This window comes from Danio rerio, chromosome 18 (assembly GCF_049306965.1).
Source record: "Danio rerio strain Tuebingen ecotype United States chromosome 18, GRCz12tu, whole genome shotgun sequence".
Classification (NCBI taxonomy): domain Eukaryota; kingdom Metazoa; phylum Chordata; class Actinopteri; order Cypriniformes; family Danionidae; genus Danio; species Danio rerio.
In genome coordinates, this window is record NC_133193.1 from 18,885,001 (window position 1) to 18,901,398 (window position 16,398).

Below are 16,398 nucleotides of genomic sequence, written 5' to 3' on the forward strand. Positions count from 1 at the left end.
CACCAACTGAATAGTTTTATTTTAAATAATATCCAATGTGCGCGTCTGGTGTGTGATACTTTATTAACTGTCATGTGCGCGCTGTGTTGCGCTGCCCTTTAGTCAACATCACATAATGATTATTATAAAAACAAAACGCAGGTTTGTTTTATCTCTACTTACCTTACAAAAGTCTTCAATCAATTCCAGTTGTAACAGCAACAAATAACTTCTAGTTGATTATTTGGAAAAGTGGCTGGAAAAGGTAGATTTGTCTGTTGAACTGCATCCCAATCATCAAAAATACTGCAGAAGACCTATTTGAACCCACATGGACCCACAATTCTCAAAAAAATCAGTCAAGTTTGGTGAAGAAAATCATGGTTTGGGGTTAAATTCAGTATGAGGGCATGCGAGAGATCTGCAGAGTGGATGGAAACATCAGCAGACAAACCACAAGAAAGGGCAAATTCTTCAGCAGGATTGCGCTCCTCCTCATACTTCAGCCTCCACATCAAAATTCCTGAAAGCAAAGAAGGTCAAGGTGCTCCAGGATTGGCCAGCCCAGTCACCAGACATGAACATTATTGAGTATGTCTGGAGTAAGATGAAGGAGGAGGCATTGAAAGCCTGCAAGAACGCTTTCTTTGCCATTGCAGATGAATTTTTTAATAAGTGATTTTAGTCATTGCAGAGATGTATGGATGCAGTTCTCATGGGAGTCATACACAATATTAATGCTTTTTCCTCCATGACTTTATATTCTATACTGTACATTATTTCTGTCAGGTGAAAGACTTTTGTCTAAGCAAAGTCAGACCTTACTGTCCTGATTAAATCATTAAAAGTCAAGGCATGATCATATTTTATTTTGGTAAAATAAGCGTAATCTAGAGGCCTTTGCTTTTCATATAAGCCACATCTGATACCAAACTAGGAGTCAAGTTATTATTGGTTGTTCCCAAAACATGGATAGGCGACAAGACTTTTGTCAGCACAAACTACAGAGCTAGCATGATCATAGATACACTGATCTTAAAATGTTATTTTTCATAGTTTTTACTATTTATTTGCTTGTTTCGGGGGAGGGGTTCTTTAGTAACATTATATTTGATATTGTGTGATATTATGCAGTTATCCAGAGATGTTAAAAGTTAGTAAAAACAAAGGTGTTCTTTGGAATGCTTCTTTGTCCCACAATTCGTGTTATTTGACTTTTTCCAGGATGCGGCCCAGGAGTGCTGGCTGATACTAAAGTGCGAGCCGTAGAGAGAAGCATCTACTTTGGAGATTCCTGTCAGGATGTTTTGAGTGCTCTTGGCTCCCCACATAAGGTCTTCTACAAATCAGAGGACAAAGTAATGAGCAGTCTAGTTTATTCTTTAGCCACATTCTCAAAAATAAACCAGCACATTCCCTCTCCACATTTACTCTTAATCCTAACATTTCTTTTCCTTTTTTGTACTTCTCAGATGAAGATCCATTCACCTTCCCCTCACAAGCAAGTCCCGTCCAAATGTAACGACTACTTCTTTAACTATTATATACTGGGAGTGGTGAGTATCAATTGAAAATTGCTCAGTCGATTATTCTACTTCTAATTATAACATGCAGTTAGAAAAAGCAGTATGTAGTAGATTCTTGAAGCAGTACCTTCTAAAAGAAGTATTTTCTATAATTGTAGAATAATTGTTTTAAATTTGAAGGATATTACTCAAAAAAAAAAAGACTTGCTTTCTGCTTGTTTAAACTACTTTCTTAATATGTGCTAAATTAACACCATTCTTGAGGTTTTTTGAGAGAACTTAATTGTTTTGTTCAATCAACTTAAATTTACAAAAACTATTAAGTTAACTCAATTATTTGTGTTGTGTTACGAATTAAATAAAAAATTCTTAATCAAAGAGGTTTAACCAAAACGTAACAAGATAACAGGGATTAAAAATATAATCCCTTGTGCTCCCGCGCTTTCTCTCACCCCAAAATATAAACCAAAAACACAACCACTGAGAATTAACAAGAAAATATGATTTATTTACAGAAATAAGGAGCAAAAATTACACTGGGAGGGGTTCAGCCAAAATAACTGACAATAAACCAAACTAATTAAATTAGAATAAACTTCCCTGGAAAAGTAATACTCAAATAAAATACAGAAAACTTACCTCCCTACTAACAAACACAGGAGAAAACGAAAATAATAAACAGAAGGCATCAAACTACCTACCATGCTCCGAGCCAGACAGGGAGACAGAAAACTGGGTTTCTCCGGTTAGAATTAACATCACATCGGCATCTCACAAAACGCCACACAAGAGACATCAGCAACGAACACTCATTTTATCACTTGAGCAACAATATCTCCACTGAGACCAAGCAGGGAATCGAGAGAGAGCTGGGAGCCATCGAATCCATGCTCTCTGAAGGTTTAAATACAGCCGCCGCCAATCATGATCCGACGTAGGCTAATCCGCTGCACCTGCGAATACTTGGAAATGAGAGAGAGTGAGAGAGAGAGAGAGAGAGAGGGGGAAAGAAACACCTCACACACTACACTACAACAACTACTTGTAACAGTTGGAACAACCTTAAAAAACTGTGTGGAACCCAGCATTTTTTACAGTGTAGTAGTGGCTATACCACGCCAGTAGTTTTTCTGATTCTCAATCAGTTTTACACCAGGACTCTGGGCTGCCATTTCATCATATTGAAATACATCTTCAAAGATCTGCTTTGCCTGTTTTGCTATATGAGAGGGCTCATTGTCCTGAATGAGAATTATTGGCTGATTTATTAATGCATGGAAGAAATTGCATGTTGGAAAGGAGCTTCTGATAAATGTGCATTCACAGGTGCATGTAGCTGTATAAGAGACCAAACTCCTGCTGCAGAAAACCCCAAAACCATGACTCTTTCTCCATCACTTTTAACTGACTTTTTTATACACTTTACACAGGTGTCAGTCACTTTAGAAAGGCTCATCATCTTGCAAAGTCAGTGAAAACTATAAAATTGGTTAGCCAAATTAAATGTATTTGTTTTTTTAGATAACTAACCGCTGCAATCCAGATTAACACCAGAAACATTTTTAAAATGTTCTTTAATTTAGTTCTTTTTCAATTGTATCTTTTATGATTCTTAGTATGCTACAGAATATACATAATTCATTAAATATGTATAAAAACTGCTTTTTTACTTCTACGAAATTTAGGAAACTGTAGGTCTTTCTGTAATATTGATCTTTGTATATGTTGTAGGATATACTGTTTGACTCAACAACCCACCTGGTCAAAAAATTTGTCCTTCACACCAACTTCCCTGGCCATTACAACTTCAACATGTGAGTCCTATTTCACTCTCTGTATTGTAGCATTGTAAATATTTAGTAATGTCTATTTGCATTGGTCAGTCCTTATGGCAAGGTCATTCTGGAGGCTCTGCAGTCTGGGCATATGGATTGAATATTGATTTTCATTTCATAACGTTTACAGTGTTTATAAGTGTGTGGTTTCTTTATCGCATACTGCTTACAAAAGCGTCAGAATAACTGACCCTCACTCTTTTCTCAGATATCATCGCTGTGATTTCAAGATTCCTCTCATCATTAAAAAAGGTCAGCGTTGTTTATGAGACTCTCTTTGGACTGGGTCATTATTATATGTGCTCATTTTTGTGTTTGAGACACTATCTTTGAATTGTGTTTCAGATGGAGCGGATGCTCACAGCGAGGACTGCATTTTGACCACCTACAGCAAAGTGAGTTCAAGGACTGAGACAGTAATGCATGCATACAGAGTGCTTTATGTGACCCATAATTGCAGTGTTTTTAAGTGTGTGCTAATTCTTTGCACTCAGTGGGATCAGATTCAGGAGCTGCTGGGACACCCTATGGAAAAACCAGTTGTGCTACACAGGTGAGGGCTATTTCGGAGTGGTTAGTGATATTTATGGTCTACAATAATGTTGTTTAAACAATGTGTGAGCCAACATTTTGGAGTATGTCAATCATTCTGCAAGAAACGAACAAAAATGCATCTTCAAAACATTCTTTGTCCGATGAAAACTATTTAAATGCATCTAGAAAAACTAATATGGATGCATTAATTAGGAAATTATATATTTATGCAACAAGATATTTGTTTTTCTATTTTTAACCAAATATAAGTGTGTGCGCAAACGTTATATTATCCACAGGGCTTGACATTAACACCCACCAAATGCAGGTAGATTTCATCGGTGGCGGGTAAGAGACACTCCCACTAGCCACTTTGGCTGGTTGAAAATAATTTCCCTGGATAATAATTCTTAAAAGCAGGGTTCGACAATAAGGATGGTCTAATATGCATGCAAAGGCGATCTTAGAATTGAGAAGCAACATGACTGACAAAAAAAATTGCCTTCGCGTGAGCAATAGATAGCAGGTGAATACCGAATGAGAAGATAACAGCTGAGGTGATGCGTGCGACTGTTTAAAACGCTTGCGCGCTCCCGTTTCCTTGCGTGAAGCAGCTGTGTCTAGAAACACAACTGATGTGATCGGTTCTCTTTTAAATAGACTAGACAAAAAGTGATGAACATGCACCCACAGTCTTGCTGCTTTCAAGAGTTCCAGATTTGTCTTTTTGGAAGTAGCACTGGTTGCTTTCACTTTAACCATTCTTTGAATAGATTATTAATGGGTCTAATGTAAACTGTGTGTGTGTGATCTTCCTTTCATTATCACATGGTATGTTTTTACCTGCTTTCTTTTGCGTTAATATGGTTTAATTATCTTTTTTTTTTTATTACAATAACCTTGTTTTAATGGGAGATAAACTCCCCATTTATGTGTAGTTAACTGGTGATTTGGGACCTTTAGCCAGGACAGACTACTGCGCATATGTTTTGTTAAAGAAAAAGTATAGTATACAGCTATATTTTGCTTGTTTTGACACATATAAAATTTGTGCCTGAGAAATGATTAATTGCTTGTGTTTGGTGTGGTCAGAGATAAATTTGGTAAATCCTTCATTTTGAGCTTTGAAAATTATGTAAAATAAAAACTAATTGTAATACTATAAAACCATGACCCATTTGCTCATAATTATTGTGCAAGCTCATACACCACACACAAAAAGTTAAATGAATGAGGAGGCATGTGGAGATAATGCAACATCTAAATCAAGTAATTTTAGCATGTCAAAACCATATTCATGTGTATAAAATATATTTTCTTATCAATAATATTGTGGCTAGTGAAAATGTGGCTAGTAATGTTGGAAAACTACTAGCCACAGTGGCTGATGATCAAAAAAGTTAATGTCAAGCCCTGATTATGTACAATAGTTTTTGGATTGAAAACAAAACGTATGCATGTTATTTCCACTGAAAAGATTTTTTTAATAGCTGTAATTTGACAAAATGTTACTCCCTGAATAAAAACTAAAACGTTTATACCGCTCTGATTAATTGTGCATTTCTCTACAGGTCATCTTCTGCAAACAACACCAACCCTTTTGGTTCCACGTTTTGTTTTGGACTGCAGAGAATGATATTTGAGGTATGTGACTGGGTCAGTTGTATCCATCTGGGTTTGTTTCTGTTTGTTTTACTTGGTCAGCCTGTATAAAAAGTTGCTTAAAAAAATAAATAAAGTTTATAAAATAAATATCTACAAACGACAGATTAAGCATTGAGATAAGTAACACATTTTACAAGTAACACATTTTGAACTTGTCAGCCTTTTGAACATTTTTGAACAGTTATTAGAGCTAAAAATATACAAACAACTAAGAAATATTAGACCAGGACATTAAAGGGGTGGTCCACTACGAAATCATATTTTAAACTTAGTTGATGTGTAATGTAGCTGTGTGAACATTAAATACAATTCTCTATTTGTGTTTTTCTCTATTTGCATGTGTTTTGAGAGTTAGCATGCATGTTGTCAAACTGAAGATGTTTTCTCAATTTTGAAAATCTGCTTCAAATCAATTGAGATTTTTTATGCAAATGTAGGTAAAAGGCAAAGTTCACCCAAAAATTACAATTTCCTCGTCATGTCCTCACACTCAAGTGGTTCTAAACTTATTTGCATTTCTATCTTGTTAAACACAAGAGAAGATATTTTGAAGAATGTTGGGAACGACAACACAGTGGTGTGGTGGAAATAGATGTCACCTCACAGCAAGAAGGTTTGAGCCCCGGCTGGGTCAGTTGCATTTCTGTGTGGATTTTGCATGTTCACCCCATGTTCGCATGAGTTTCCAAAGACATGCGCTATAGGTAAAATGGATAAGCTAAATTGTCCGTAGTGTATGTGTGTAAATGAGAGAGTATGGGTGTTTCCCACTGATGGGCTGCAGCTGGAAGGGCATCAGCTGCGTAAAACATATGCTGGATTAGTTAGCTGTTTATTCCACTATGGTGACCCCGGATTAAGGGTAAAGGGACTAAGCTAAAAAGAAAATGAATGAATGAGTGAATGTTGGAAACCTGCAATCACTGACATAAATACTAGAAACAATTACTATGGAAGTCAATGGCTGCTCTTTTCCAACATTCTTCAAAATATCTTCTTTTGTGTTCAACAAAAGAAAGAAACTCAAACTAGTTTAAAACAAGTGGATGGAAAGTAACATATGACAGAATGTTCAATTTTGGATGAACTGTCTCTTTAAATGTTAAAAGGGCAATGGCAATTTTTACTAGCAAATAACCAGTATGATGCTAAGTCATTTTAAGTCATGCTAAGCGTGATAAGTCATTCACACTTACTGCATCTCAGCTCCATTTTGTTGCTATGGTTACAGGTCATGCAGAACAACCACATAGCTTCAGTGACTCTCTACGGAGCACCACGTCCAAGTAGTCTGGCCCGTGTCGAGCAGAGTACCCACTGAGGAAGCCGCCATGCCCACGGTGCCCGTCCAGCCCTGCAGAGCCTCTGAACTGACCAGTAGAGTGTGCCTTCACTCACTGCTGCCATCACACAAGCTAAAGCAAAGACATGCTGGGAGTTTCTCTAGAGTTGTACTCACCCCCCCACTTCGCTTCATAATAATTGGGTCTTCTCGATAACAACATGGAGGCTTCATTCAGCCTGCTAAACTTCATGCTTACCCCAGACATGCATCAGCGTCAGCATCGTTCTAGTACTTTTGTGGATGCGCAGTGATCATTTTCCACACAAGCATATTGTGTTTTCTATTCTTTCATTGCCTGACCTTCTAAATTTCCATACCAGACACACCAAAGGGCAAACACTGAAGCGAGTTTTCCTCTGCACGCTAAACACTTTAACAAAAAACGCACATGCTTTCAACTTCATTTGCTTTCCGATCTGCAGAGGATGAACGAGGACAGACTTTGGCCGCATAAATTCAGTGTTTCGTATGCATTTACGTAAGGTTACAAGCACAAGCTAGCACGGTGTGGATCCAGTGCTGTGAAAAAACATGGCACATGAGCAGGCTCACATGCATACATACATACATACACACACATACATAATGATTCATAAGCTCCTTTCATATCAAGTCAGAAGAAATTACCTCCCATTTCAGTACTTTACATCCGCTTCTGTTGATGTTTTGTTGCTCATGAGCGCATTAGTTTTGAACATTTGCACTAAAATACACCTAATTTACTTGATAATTGTCTCCTGTCCACTGAGGAACGTTTTAATTGCAAGTCTCAGAGAGAGAGAGAGAGAGAAAGGATGGCGGGGGAGGGAACGACAACAACGAAGACGTGCAATCTGGATTTCAAAGCGAAGAGGACTGGACAGAAAAGCCATCCACCCATTGCTGTTTCTTTCTCATTGCCGTCAGTTGTGTTTGCTTTTTTTGTCCACGGTAGAAAAGATGTGAAGTTCTTTGACCTTATTCAGTATCTTAAAAGTCTTAACTGCAGAACTGTCTTCTGTTTGCCTGATTGCCAAAACATTAGCCAAAGAAGAAACAATTTCGCTCCTTTCATTTTAAATACGTAAGAACATTCCCTTTTTAATTGACCCACACAGTCCCTGAATTGCTTTAGCATAGCCACTCCATTGATTTAAACCAATCTTTTTCCTCTTGCTTTCTAACATAGTTGTTTCCGTAGCAAGTAGACGTGATGCATTCTGTACAGATCTGTAAATAGCTTGCACAGTTTTCATTGTTTCGTCTGGCTGACGTCTGGATATCCCTAACATACTGAGAGTTTCTGGTTTTCTTTTCTCCGCCACTGTTGTTCCAGATGGAGTAGCCCACATTTGACCACTTTCAGGAGGGTTTGGCTGGAGCAAGTGGTTTGTTCACCTCTAACTACCGCTCATTGCCGTGACACGTAGCCGCACATGGCTGTTAAGTCATTCCCACCTCCCTTCGGGCCTCTGCAGTGTGAGCTTCAGGCTAATTCGGGCATTTTTAGCTTTCCGTTACTTTAACTTTTCAACAACTGCTCTGGAAGGCTGTCAGCGGTGTTTTAATTCAATTTTAGCCGTTAGCTTTTGGTCATTTGCAAGGAAGATACTAATTTAACATTGTGCCTCATCTCCCACCGAGCCTGTCTTGACTTTTATCTCTGTAAATTAAATGGTTTGAACTGCTTTGTGTATGTCTGAGCATGTAAAGCTACATTTTGATAGTCAGTGTCCTTTTGTTCTGGAAGAACGTACCTGAATATGAGGATTTAGGGAGAAATGGACTTGTTGGGTCTTGAATTTGTCACGGAGGGCTGTTTTCAGTGGTTTTAAATTAAATAATAAACTCAACAAACCAAGGTGGCCCTTCCTGATTTGAAGTTCATATAGTGGTTGTTCTGTTTCTATTGAAATACAATTACAGTTTTGGAAGTTTATCTTTAAATAGTTTGGTTATTCTAAAATAAATAATTTTGTCATGATTTTCAAGTCTTGTGATTTTCAACTCATGCTTTTAATGTCATTTGAGAGATTTCAGTTCCTCAATTGAAAGTCTTTTAATTCGAAACTTGTTCATAACAGATAACACACTATGAATCCATATGAATTGAGTGATTTAATCCCACATGATGGGATTATATGGTTAACAGATTTAATCTGTAATCAATTAGCGAACAACGCCTACCGCATTACAGTTTGGTTCAAGAATCTCAACCAATGAGGTTTGTTCTTGCATGTCACATGGGCATGATTGAGTTATTGCATGAACCAATGAGGTTTGCAAGTATGGTTGAGCTTTTTAATGTTTATATATAAATAAAGGCCTAAATTAAATCTGTCCATCACCTGCAATTGTGTTCTGAAGGCTCAGAAATAGCACACTTGCTATATTTAGATTGCATGTTTTGGAGTGTGAGTTTTCAGTAAACAGACTTTCAATGGAGGAATTAAAAATGTCTTTTGTGTTTTGAAGTTCTTATAGGTTTGGCTTGACATAAGATTGAATAAATGACAAAAAAGTTCATTTTGAGTTAAACTAACCCTTTAATCAGTTTAAATATGGCTAGATCTTAAACACAATCTTAAATTGGAGCATCCATTTGCCATCAGGAACAACACAACCACTGTTTTAGTGTCATTTAGGGAGTGTGGTGTGATTGCCTGCCCAATCTCAGGTGGATGTTTTTTTTTGTGCCAGGAGCAAGCGAATGATTTCATCAAATGGGTTTTGGCTGTATTGTTTTGTCTTCAGATTTTATCCTATTTTTGCATCGGAATGAGTGAATGAATGATTGTCCTGAGGATTGTACTTAGAAATGGACAACCTCCATACAGTGTAATGCGCATATTAATGCTATGTATTGTATTCCTCTATATTGTATCTTCTTCTTCCTCATCCTCCAAAGTGATTATTTTTTGTGGATTCAGTACATTAAACCCGTTTCTGGAAATGGGACTTATCCTCGATAACAAAAACAAAAAAACAAAGTGTGTATCTAAATCGATTTCAATGTGGTGTTTTATATCTCAGATATTTTTACTTCTGTAGATTTAAGAAACATGTACACAGAAAATCAATTTCAGGCATTTCTGTTCTTTGTTTCTTTTCGTTTTGTTTTTAAAGCAATAATCATTGCGTTGTTGGATTATAAATCTGAATGGTCTGATATATGTTTGTCAAAAGTTTAGAACGGCGTGGTCATTGGATTTAAGTTTCCACATTGAATCTACTGAAAGCATTATCAGTTTTTTTTTAACTGCTAATTTTGCATTTTGTTCATTAAAACTGTTACAGTGTGTTCAACAAAAATATTTAAGGAATGGATGTAATAAATATGGGGGAAAGAATGAAGGCTTCCTTCGTCTTTTTTTTTTCCTTTTTATTCACTTAAAATAAAGTTAGATTGAAGTAGTAAGTTCATGTTCACAGCAGGCTACTTTCAGTTTAATCTAAACCCATAATACAGCAGATCGTCTGCAACAAGGCAGCACACCAGTCAAAGAAATGAGTGCTCAGTTTGATAAAATAGTGCCATGTGTCTAATTTCTGATATTTACAGCTTCAGTTATTGAATAACACAGCACAATGTATACGAAAGAGGATTAACATAACATTAGCAACCACAGCAGAACCTTGCCGCTTTTTAAAAATTTCTCTTATTATTACTAGACTTACCCCTATCTACTGATTCGCTGCAAGTGTTATAGGACATACACCACCTGACTAAAAGTCTTGTCGTCGATCCCAGTTGTAAAAACAACAAATAATATCTCGACTTCTAGTTGATCATTTTAAAAGTTGCAGAAGGTAGATTTTTTTCTGGTGAATCATCTGTTGAACTGCATCCCAATCATCACAAATACTGCAGAAGACCTGTTAGAACCCACATAGACCCATGATTCTCATAGAAATCAGTCAAGTTTGGTGAAGGAAAAATCATGGTTTGGGGTTATATTCAGTATGGGGGAGTGCTAAAGATCTGCAACAAGAACAGCCTGAGGTATCAAGACATTTCTGCTGCCCATTACATTACAAACCACAGGAGAGGGCAAATTTTTCAGCAGGATATCGCTCCTTCTCATACTTCAGCCTCCCCATCAACGTTCCTGAAAGCAAAGAAGGCCAAGGTGCTCCAGGATTGGCCAGCCCAGTCACCAGACATGAACATTATTGAGCATGTCTTAGGCAAAATGGAGGAGGAGGGATTGAAGATAATTGCAAAAAATCCTGATGTACCGGGAGTCCTGCAAGAACACTTTTTTGCCATTCCAGATGACTTTATTAATAAGTGATTTGAGTTAATGTAGAGATGTATGGATGCAGTCGTCCAAGCTCATGGGAGTCATACACAATATTATCCACTACACCATGACTTTATATTCTTTACTGTACATTATTTCTGTTAAGTTACAAGACTTTTGCCTAAATAAAGTCAGACCTTACTGTCCTGATTAAATAATTAAAAATCAAGGCGTGGTCATAATTTATTTTGGTAAAATAAGTGTAAACTAGAGGACTTGCCTTTCACATAAGCCACTTCTTATGCCAAATGATCAACTAGAAGTCAAGTTATTGTTTGTCAATCCTAAAACCTGGATAGGCGACAAGACTTTTGTCAGGTAGTGTAGTTTATACATCACAAATGCTTGTGGTGAGAGATTCTCAAGCAAGACGATGTGACCAAAAATGTAGCTCCCGTATTCCAAAACTTGTCCAAAAACAGAAGAAAAACTCTGGCTGTTTATTTCTATCTTGAACACGCTTTCTTATCCCCATATGAACTGAAGTACTTGACGCTCGCCTGTTGGCTTTTTTTCATTGGATCAGTCTTTACGGTGTTCTTTCTAGTCACAGTACAGTTAATGCTCCACAAACACTTTCATCCTGTAGTCCCTATTCCTTAGATTCTCCTCTACCTTGTTTCTAGCCATCTTGCCGATTTTATGACTCCACTGAAAGGGCAAAACTGTGGGATCCTGACTCCTGTGACACTAAAAGTTAGGGTTATACAGAAGGTTCCACATGAGCCAAATCTAGGGGACAGTCAGGCTGTGCACCACCATCAGCTTTCTATAGAAGTAGGGGTCAAACACCTAGAGGTGCGGTGCAGCTGATGGTTTCACAATCCCGCAATTACGGAAACCCTCATGGCTGGTCAGCTGAAGGCAGTATGAACGGGGCTCCTTCTAGTCACAGTACAGTGAAGAGTTAATGCTCCACAAACACTTTCATCCCATAGTCCTTATTCCTTAGATTCTCCTCTGCCTTGTTTCTAGCCGTCTTGCCAATTTTTTCACTCCACTGAAAGGGAAAAACTGTGGGATCCTGACTCCTGTGACACCGAAGGTTAGGGTCATGCAGAAGGTTCCACATGAGCCAAATCTGGGGGACAGTCAGGCTGTGTACCACCATCAGCTCTCTGTAGAAACAGGGGTCAAACACTTGAAGGTGCGGTGCAGCTGATGGTTTTACAATCCCGAAGGTGCGGAAACCCTCGTGGCGGGTCGGCTGAAGGCCAATTCTCAGCAGGCACATGCCCAGAAAGACGTCATCAATGGGGAAGAGCTCCACCTCTTTGCAGGCGAGGTGGAGCTTCAATGCGGTGTGTCCTGACATGACAAATCCACCTCCTCCCGCATAGGATGGATAGATCCCCTGGCCGTAAATAAACTCAGGCACAAAGTACTTACTACTGCGTCTGCGAATTGGTTTCGCATGGACAATGATGTCACCAACAAAAAGATCCTTATCGATCTCTTGACTCTCAAGCATCTCCAGGATATTGTCAATGTTCACATAAACATCGGCGTCACCCTTAAAAATAAACTTTGTTTTTGGGCAACTCACATTAATCCATTGCAAGAAATGGATTTCTTTTAGTGTCAGGTTGAAGAAGGTGTCTTCAAAGTCCCACAAGAGGATGTCCCCAAAAGTGTGGCTCTCGTATTCCAAAAGTTTGTCCCATAATGGGAGCGCTGACTGATTTTGGGGCACACCAAGAAGAAAAACTCTCTTGATGTTGATGTTTTTCTGGAACACCCCTTCTCGTCCCCATGTACGCCGAACAACCTGGCGTTTGTCGAAGTCTGTTGTGACTGATTTTATTGCGATCAGCATGTAGGGGGCGCTTTCTGGTTCAGAACACTTTGTTGGCTGATCAATTAGCATCTTAAAGTCCCGCTGGTCTTTCTTTCGAAGGTAATCAGCAAAGTCAAAAGAATGTTGTGTTGGTAGCAGACTTGCTGTTGTTGAGGCCTGCTGAAATTTTGACTTTGTTTTGCTACGCGCTTTTTGAGGTTTGACCTTTGATTGTCCCTGTGGTTTAGACTTGGTCTGCACTTCAGGCTGGCAAGGTGGTATGTCCAGAGATTTTGTAGGGACTAGCTTTGTCTGCTGTCCCATTGATGCTCCACTGAGGAGGGTCCGTGAGCTGGTTGGCCCATGTTCAATATGCAAAGTCCCCCATGTGGGAGTCACTCTTTGATAGGCATATAACAGCAGAAAAAGCAGCAACATCAGAGTCAGAGAGCAAAGCACATCTCCCTTTAGATAGACCCTTCTCATGATGTAACAGGTTACCTTCCTATTAAAGTTTGAAGTCCTGTATTCTTCCAAAAGGATTTGGATTTTCTCAGAGCCATTGTCATCTCTGCTAAGTACAAAATAAATGAGCAGCAATAGTTAATAACAGTTATAAAATAATGGTTTAAAACTATAAAAAAAAGAATCTGTCAATTTGGTTGTATTTTCCTCCTAAAATATAATTTGTACATCAGTTAACCCGTCTCTAACTAAATTTATAGTTGAGACTTTAGACCTTTAAATCAATTTCCTATTTTATTTGAGAGGCATCACACATGCTTCTTACCACAGTCATCCTCCTGGATATCATCAAACAATAGGAGACACAGGATATTACTTGACCAAAAGTATGCTCCTTAAACAGCCAGGACTGCATACTTCTATGGAACAGGAAAAGCAAACAATTTTTAAAAGGATCAACATCTGACATCTGTGACAAACGTACAAACCAACAAATCTTTTCTGGCACTACAGGGAAAAAAACTGGAGAATGTTGCTGTTTAAAAAAGTTGCCTAAAATGTGCTCTCCATAAAAATGACATGTAAAAATACAGTTGCAATACAGTTTACAAGTCAGTTTTTAAAAAGGTCACTATGACAACCAAATTTAAAAGGAGAAAACAACACAAAAAGTAATTAGGTAAACAAGTACACCCCATTTATTTTCATCATAAAAAAATTTGTTATGATTGTAAGCAGGGATGGGCAAAAATACATTGAAATGCATTTTAAAATAAAATACCAAATACCTCAGTTTTATGAGTATCAAAATAAACTACAAAATACAGCAGCCACAAATGTATCAAAATAAAACACTTTTTTAAAAACACTGCAAAATAGTTTCAAAAAGAAGTATGACATTTCTTCGCAAACCTACAGTCAATGGGTATACATTTTGTACAAATTTCATACAGAACATCCTGTCTTGAAGATGATCCCTTTAATCACTGTAAAAACCATGTAATGCAGATAATGAGTTGGAATATAGTACTACTGTATATCTCTTTATTGTGTTTCCATCCACTGTGTGCTCAATGAAATTGCAACAATGTTTTTAACAGTCTGATATTTAGGGTGATACATGAAGTAGTTATTTTATTTATTTTTTTGTTCTATATATATATATATATATATATATATATATATATATATATATATATATATATATATATATATATATATATACATATATATACATATATATATATATATATATCTTCTTCAATAACTAATGTACAAACATGAAAACTACTAATATATCTAAAAAAAATGGAATTCTCTGTTTTTGCAAATAAACTAATTTCTTCCAGTAAAAGAAGAAGTGAAAAGAGTTTAATCTCAGTTTGCCCCCTTAGTGAACACCAGTACACAATCTTTAGTTGTTTTATTTTTCCAAACTTCCTCAGCTTTTCCATCTGCAGCACTGAGACTGATCATGTGCTGAAGACTCCACATCCTGTTCTTAAGAACTAATATTTTATTCTATCTCATTTCTTAAACAAAAATGCTGATGCCAAATTGTACACTACTCTATACTGCCATTATAAATTACTGGCCTTGTGAAATATACTATTTTCAATGATTGTTGACTTTTTTTGCCATTTGTCTGTTGTTATTTCTTTATGTGCGTTGCATAATTTCCATCCAGCTTCCAAGCATTGACCACCTTCTTAATGCATTTTCTGTTCTGATCTCAAGCCTAGGCAAATAACTGGTAAAGCATCAATCAGAGGCTACATTTTTATGATGTTATCATTTAGACTTCTTACAAAGCATTTTACAGTATTTTAAAAATACAAAAAAATACAAGACACTAAAGTATTTTGATATAAAATGTTAAGCCATTTTCATAAACTCCATAAAATACAAATTACAAAATACTATTTTGTATTTAAAATAAGTATCATACTGCCCATCTCTGATTATATGGCTGTGATGATTGTCTAATTTAACTAATCCCACATTTACACTGCAAAGATACAACAGAAGTGCCCCAAAAATGCAAATATGTGCTTTAAAACTATGTTTAATGCAGCATAAATACATTTCCACAGCAAATAAACCATTTTTTTACCGGGGCCTGAGGTCGCGGTCCACAATTACTCAGGCTTTTATGAAGCAGCATTCTTCCAGTGAAAAACAAACTGCACACAAATGACTAATTATTTTTCTTTACAAAACGTAATACTTTTAATGAGAACCTGTTTCGTTCAGTTTAGAAGTAAACGAGTTAATTCATTCATATAGTTGCAAATCTGCTATTCGACTCGTTTAATAGCTTTGCACACGAACAACTATTTTCGCAACAAAAATTCATTCAAAACAAACGAGTGATATGTAGTTTGAGGCAAACATGTAGAACTTAAAACACCCTAATTGTAGACAAAATTAAAATTAGCTTACAATTCAAAATCTCCAAAACGTTTGCAAACATATGACAACTTTAATCCCAATTGCAAGTTATGAGACGCGTGTGCGCATCTCTTTTTAAACGACATTAATTTTGAATGACAGTTTCAGGTTTTAGAATTGTTTAGAAATACTTTCATTGGTTTTTAAAATTATCTTTACAAGACTTACCAAGACGAAGGCGTACCAGGAGAGGAATGACAAGACAGAACTGCAACCAGATCCAAACATCTGCTTCCACTAAAGCTGCAGCATGCCACTGCTGTGTGTTCACGTGCTACCAAAACATTTCCAGCTCGCCTACAAGCGCTACCTTACCAAATACACACACTTCGTGCACATTGGCCATTTTATAGGTCTGTACTTCAAGTTACAATCGTAAGGCTTTCTTACAAAGAGCATATTTTCAAAGAACAGCTATTTCCTTGATCACGTGACACCGCTGGATGCGGCGCGCGCCAGATGCCAGCGCAGCAACAGGGAATCGAGAGCGCGCACGAGAATGATGAATTCAGTGGTCAAGTTTCCTAAAACCGAGCGC

At 37.3% G+C, this 16,398-nt stretch overlaps 2 protein-coding genes across 7 annotated transcripts in view; one reads left to right on the top strand and one right to left on the bottom strand.

The window, feature by feature from the left end:
- Window positions 1-10,213, top strand: part of phaf1 (phagosome assembly factor 1) — a 17,406-nt gene extending 7,193 nt beyond the window's left edge. Inside the window, exons 9-16 of one of the 2 annotated variants that reach the window (XM_005159099.5) lie at window positions 1,204-1,337; window positions 1,452-1,535; window positions 3,237-3,319; window positions 3,549-3,592; window positions 3,686-3,735; window positions 3,835-3,893; window positions 5,446-5,518; window positions 6,771-10,213. In XM_005159099.5, the coding sequence (XP_005159156.1) occupies window positions 1,204-1,337; window positions 1,452-1,535; window positions 3,237-3,319; window positions 3,549-3,592; window positions 3,686-3,735; window positions 3,835-3,893; window positions 5,446-5,518; window positions 6,771-6,860 (617 nt within the window). In that variant the 3' untranslated portion in view covers window positions 6,861-10,213. The remainder of the gene's footprint in view (window positions 1-1,203; window positions 1,338-1,451; window positions 1,536-3,236; window positions 3,320-3,548; window positions 3,593-3,685; window positions 3,736-3,834; window positions 3,894-5,445; window positions 5,519-6,770) is intronic. The other variant, NM_001082813.1, reaches the window with a different exon arrangement.
- Window positions 10,214-11,429: 1,216 nt separating this feature from the next.
- b3gnt9 (UDP-GlcNAc:betaGal beta-1,3-N-acetylglucosaminyltransferase 9) lies at window positions 11,430-16,307 on the bottom strand. 5 transcript variants are annotated; one of them, XM_073929960.1, is made up of 4 exons: window positions 16,029-16,307; window positions 13,735-13,825; window positions 13,446-13,518; window positions 11,430-13,344 (listed from the first exon to the last, which is right to left on the bottom strand). In XM_073929960.1, exons 3-4 carry the CDS (start codon window positions 13,511-13,513, stop codon window positions 12,075-12,077), a joined length of 1,338 nt encoding a protein of 445 aa, XP_073786061.1. In that variant the 5' UTR covers window positions 13,514-13,518; window positions 13,735-13,825; window positions 16,029-16,307; the 3' UTR covers window positions 11,430-12,074. The 5 variants fall into 5 exon arrangements, with proteins under 5 accessions (XP_073786061.1, XP_073786060.1, XP_073786059.1 ...); XM_073929959.1 differs by having other exon boundaries at window positions 13,446-13,515; window positions 13,735-13,828; XM_073929958.1 differs by having other exon boundaries at window positions 13,735-13,828.
- Between the last annotated feature and the right edge of the window lie 91 nt (window positions 16,308-16,398).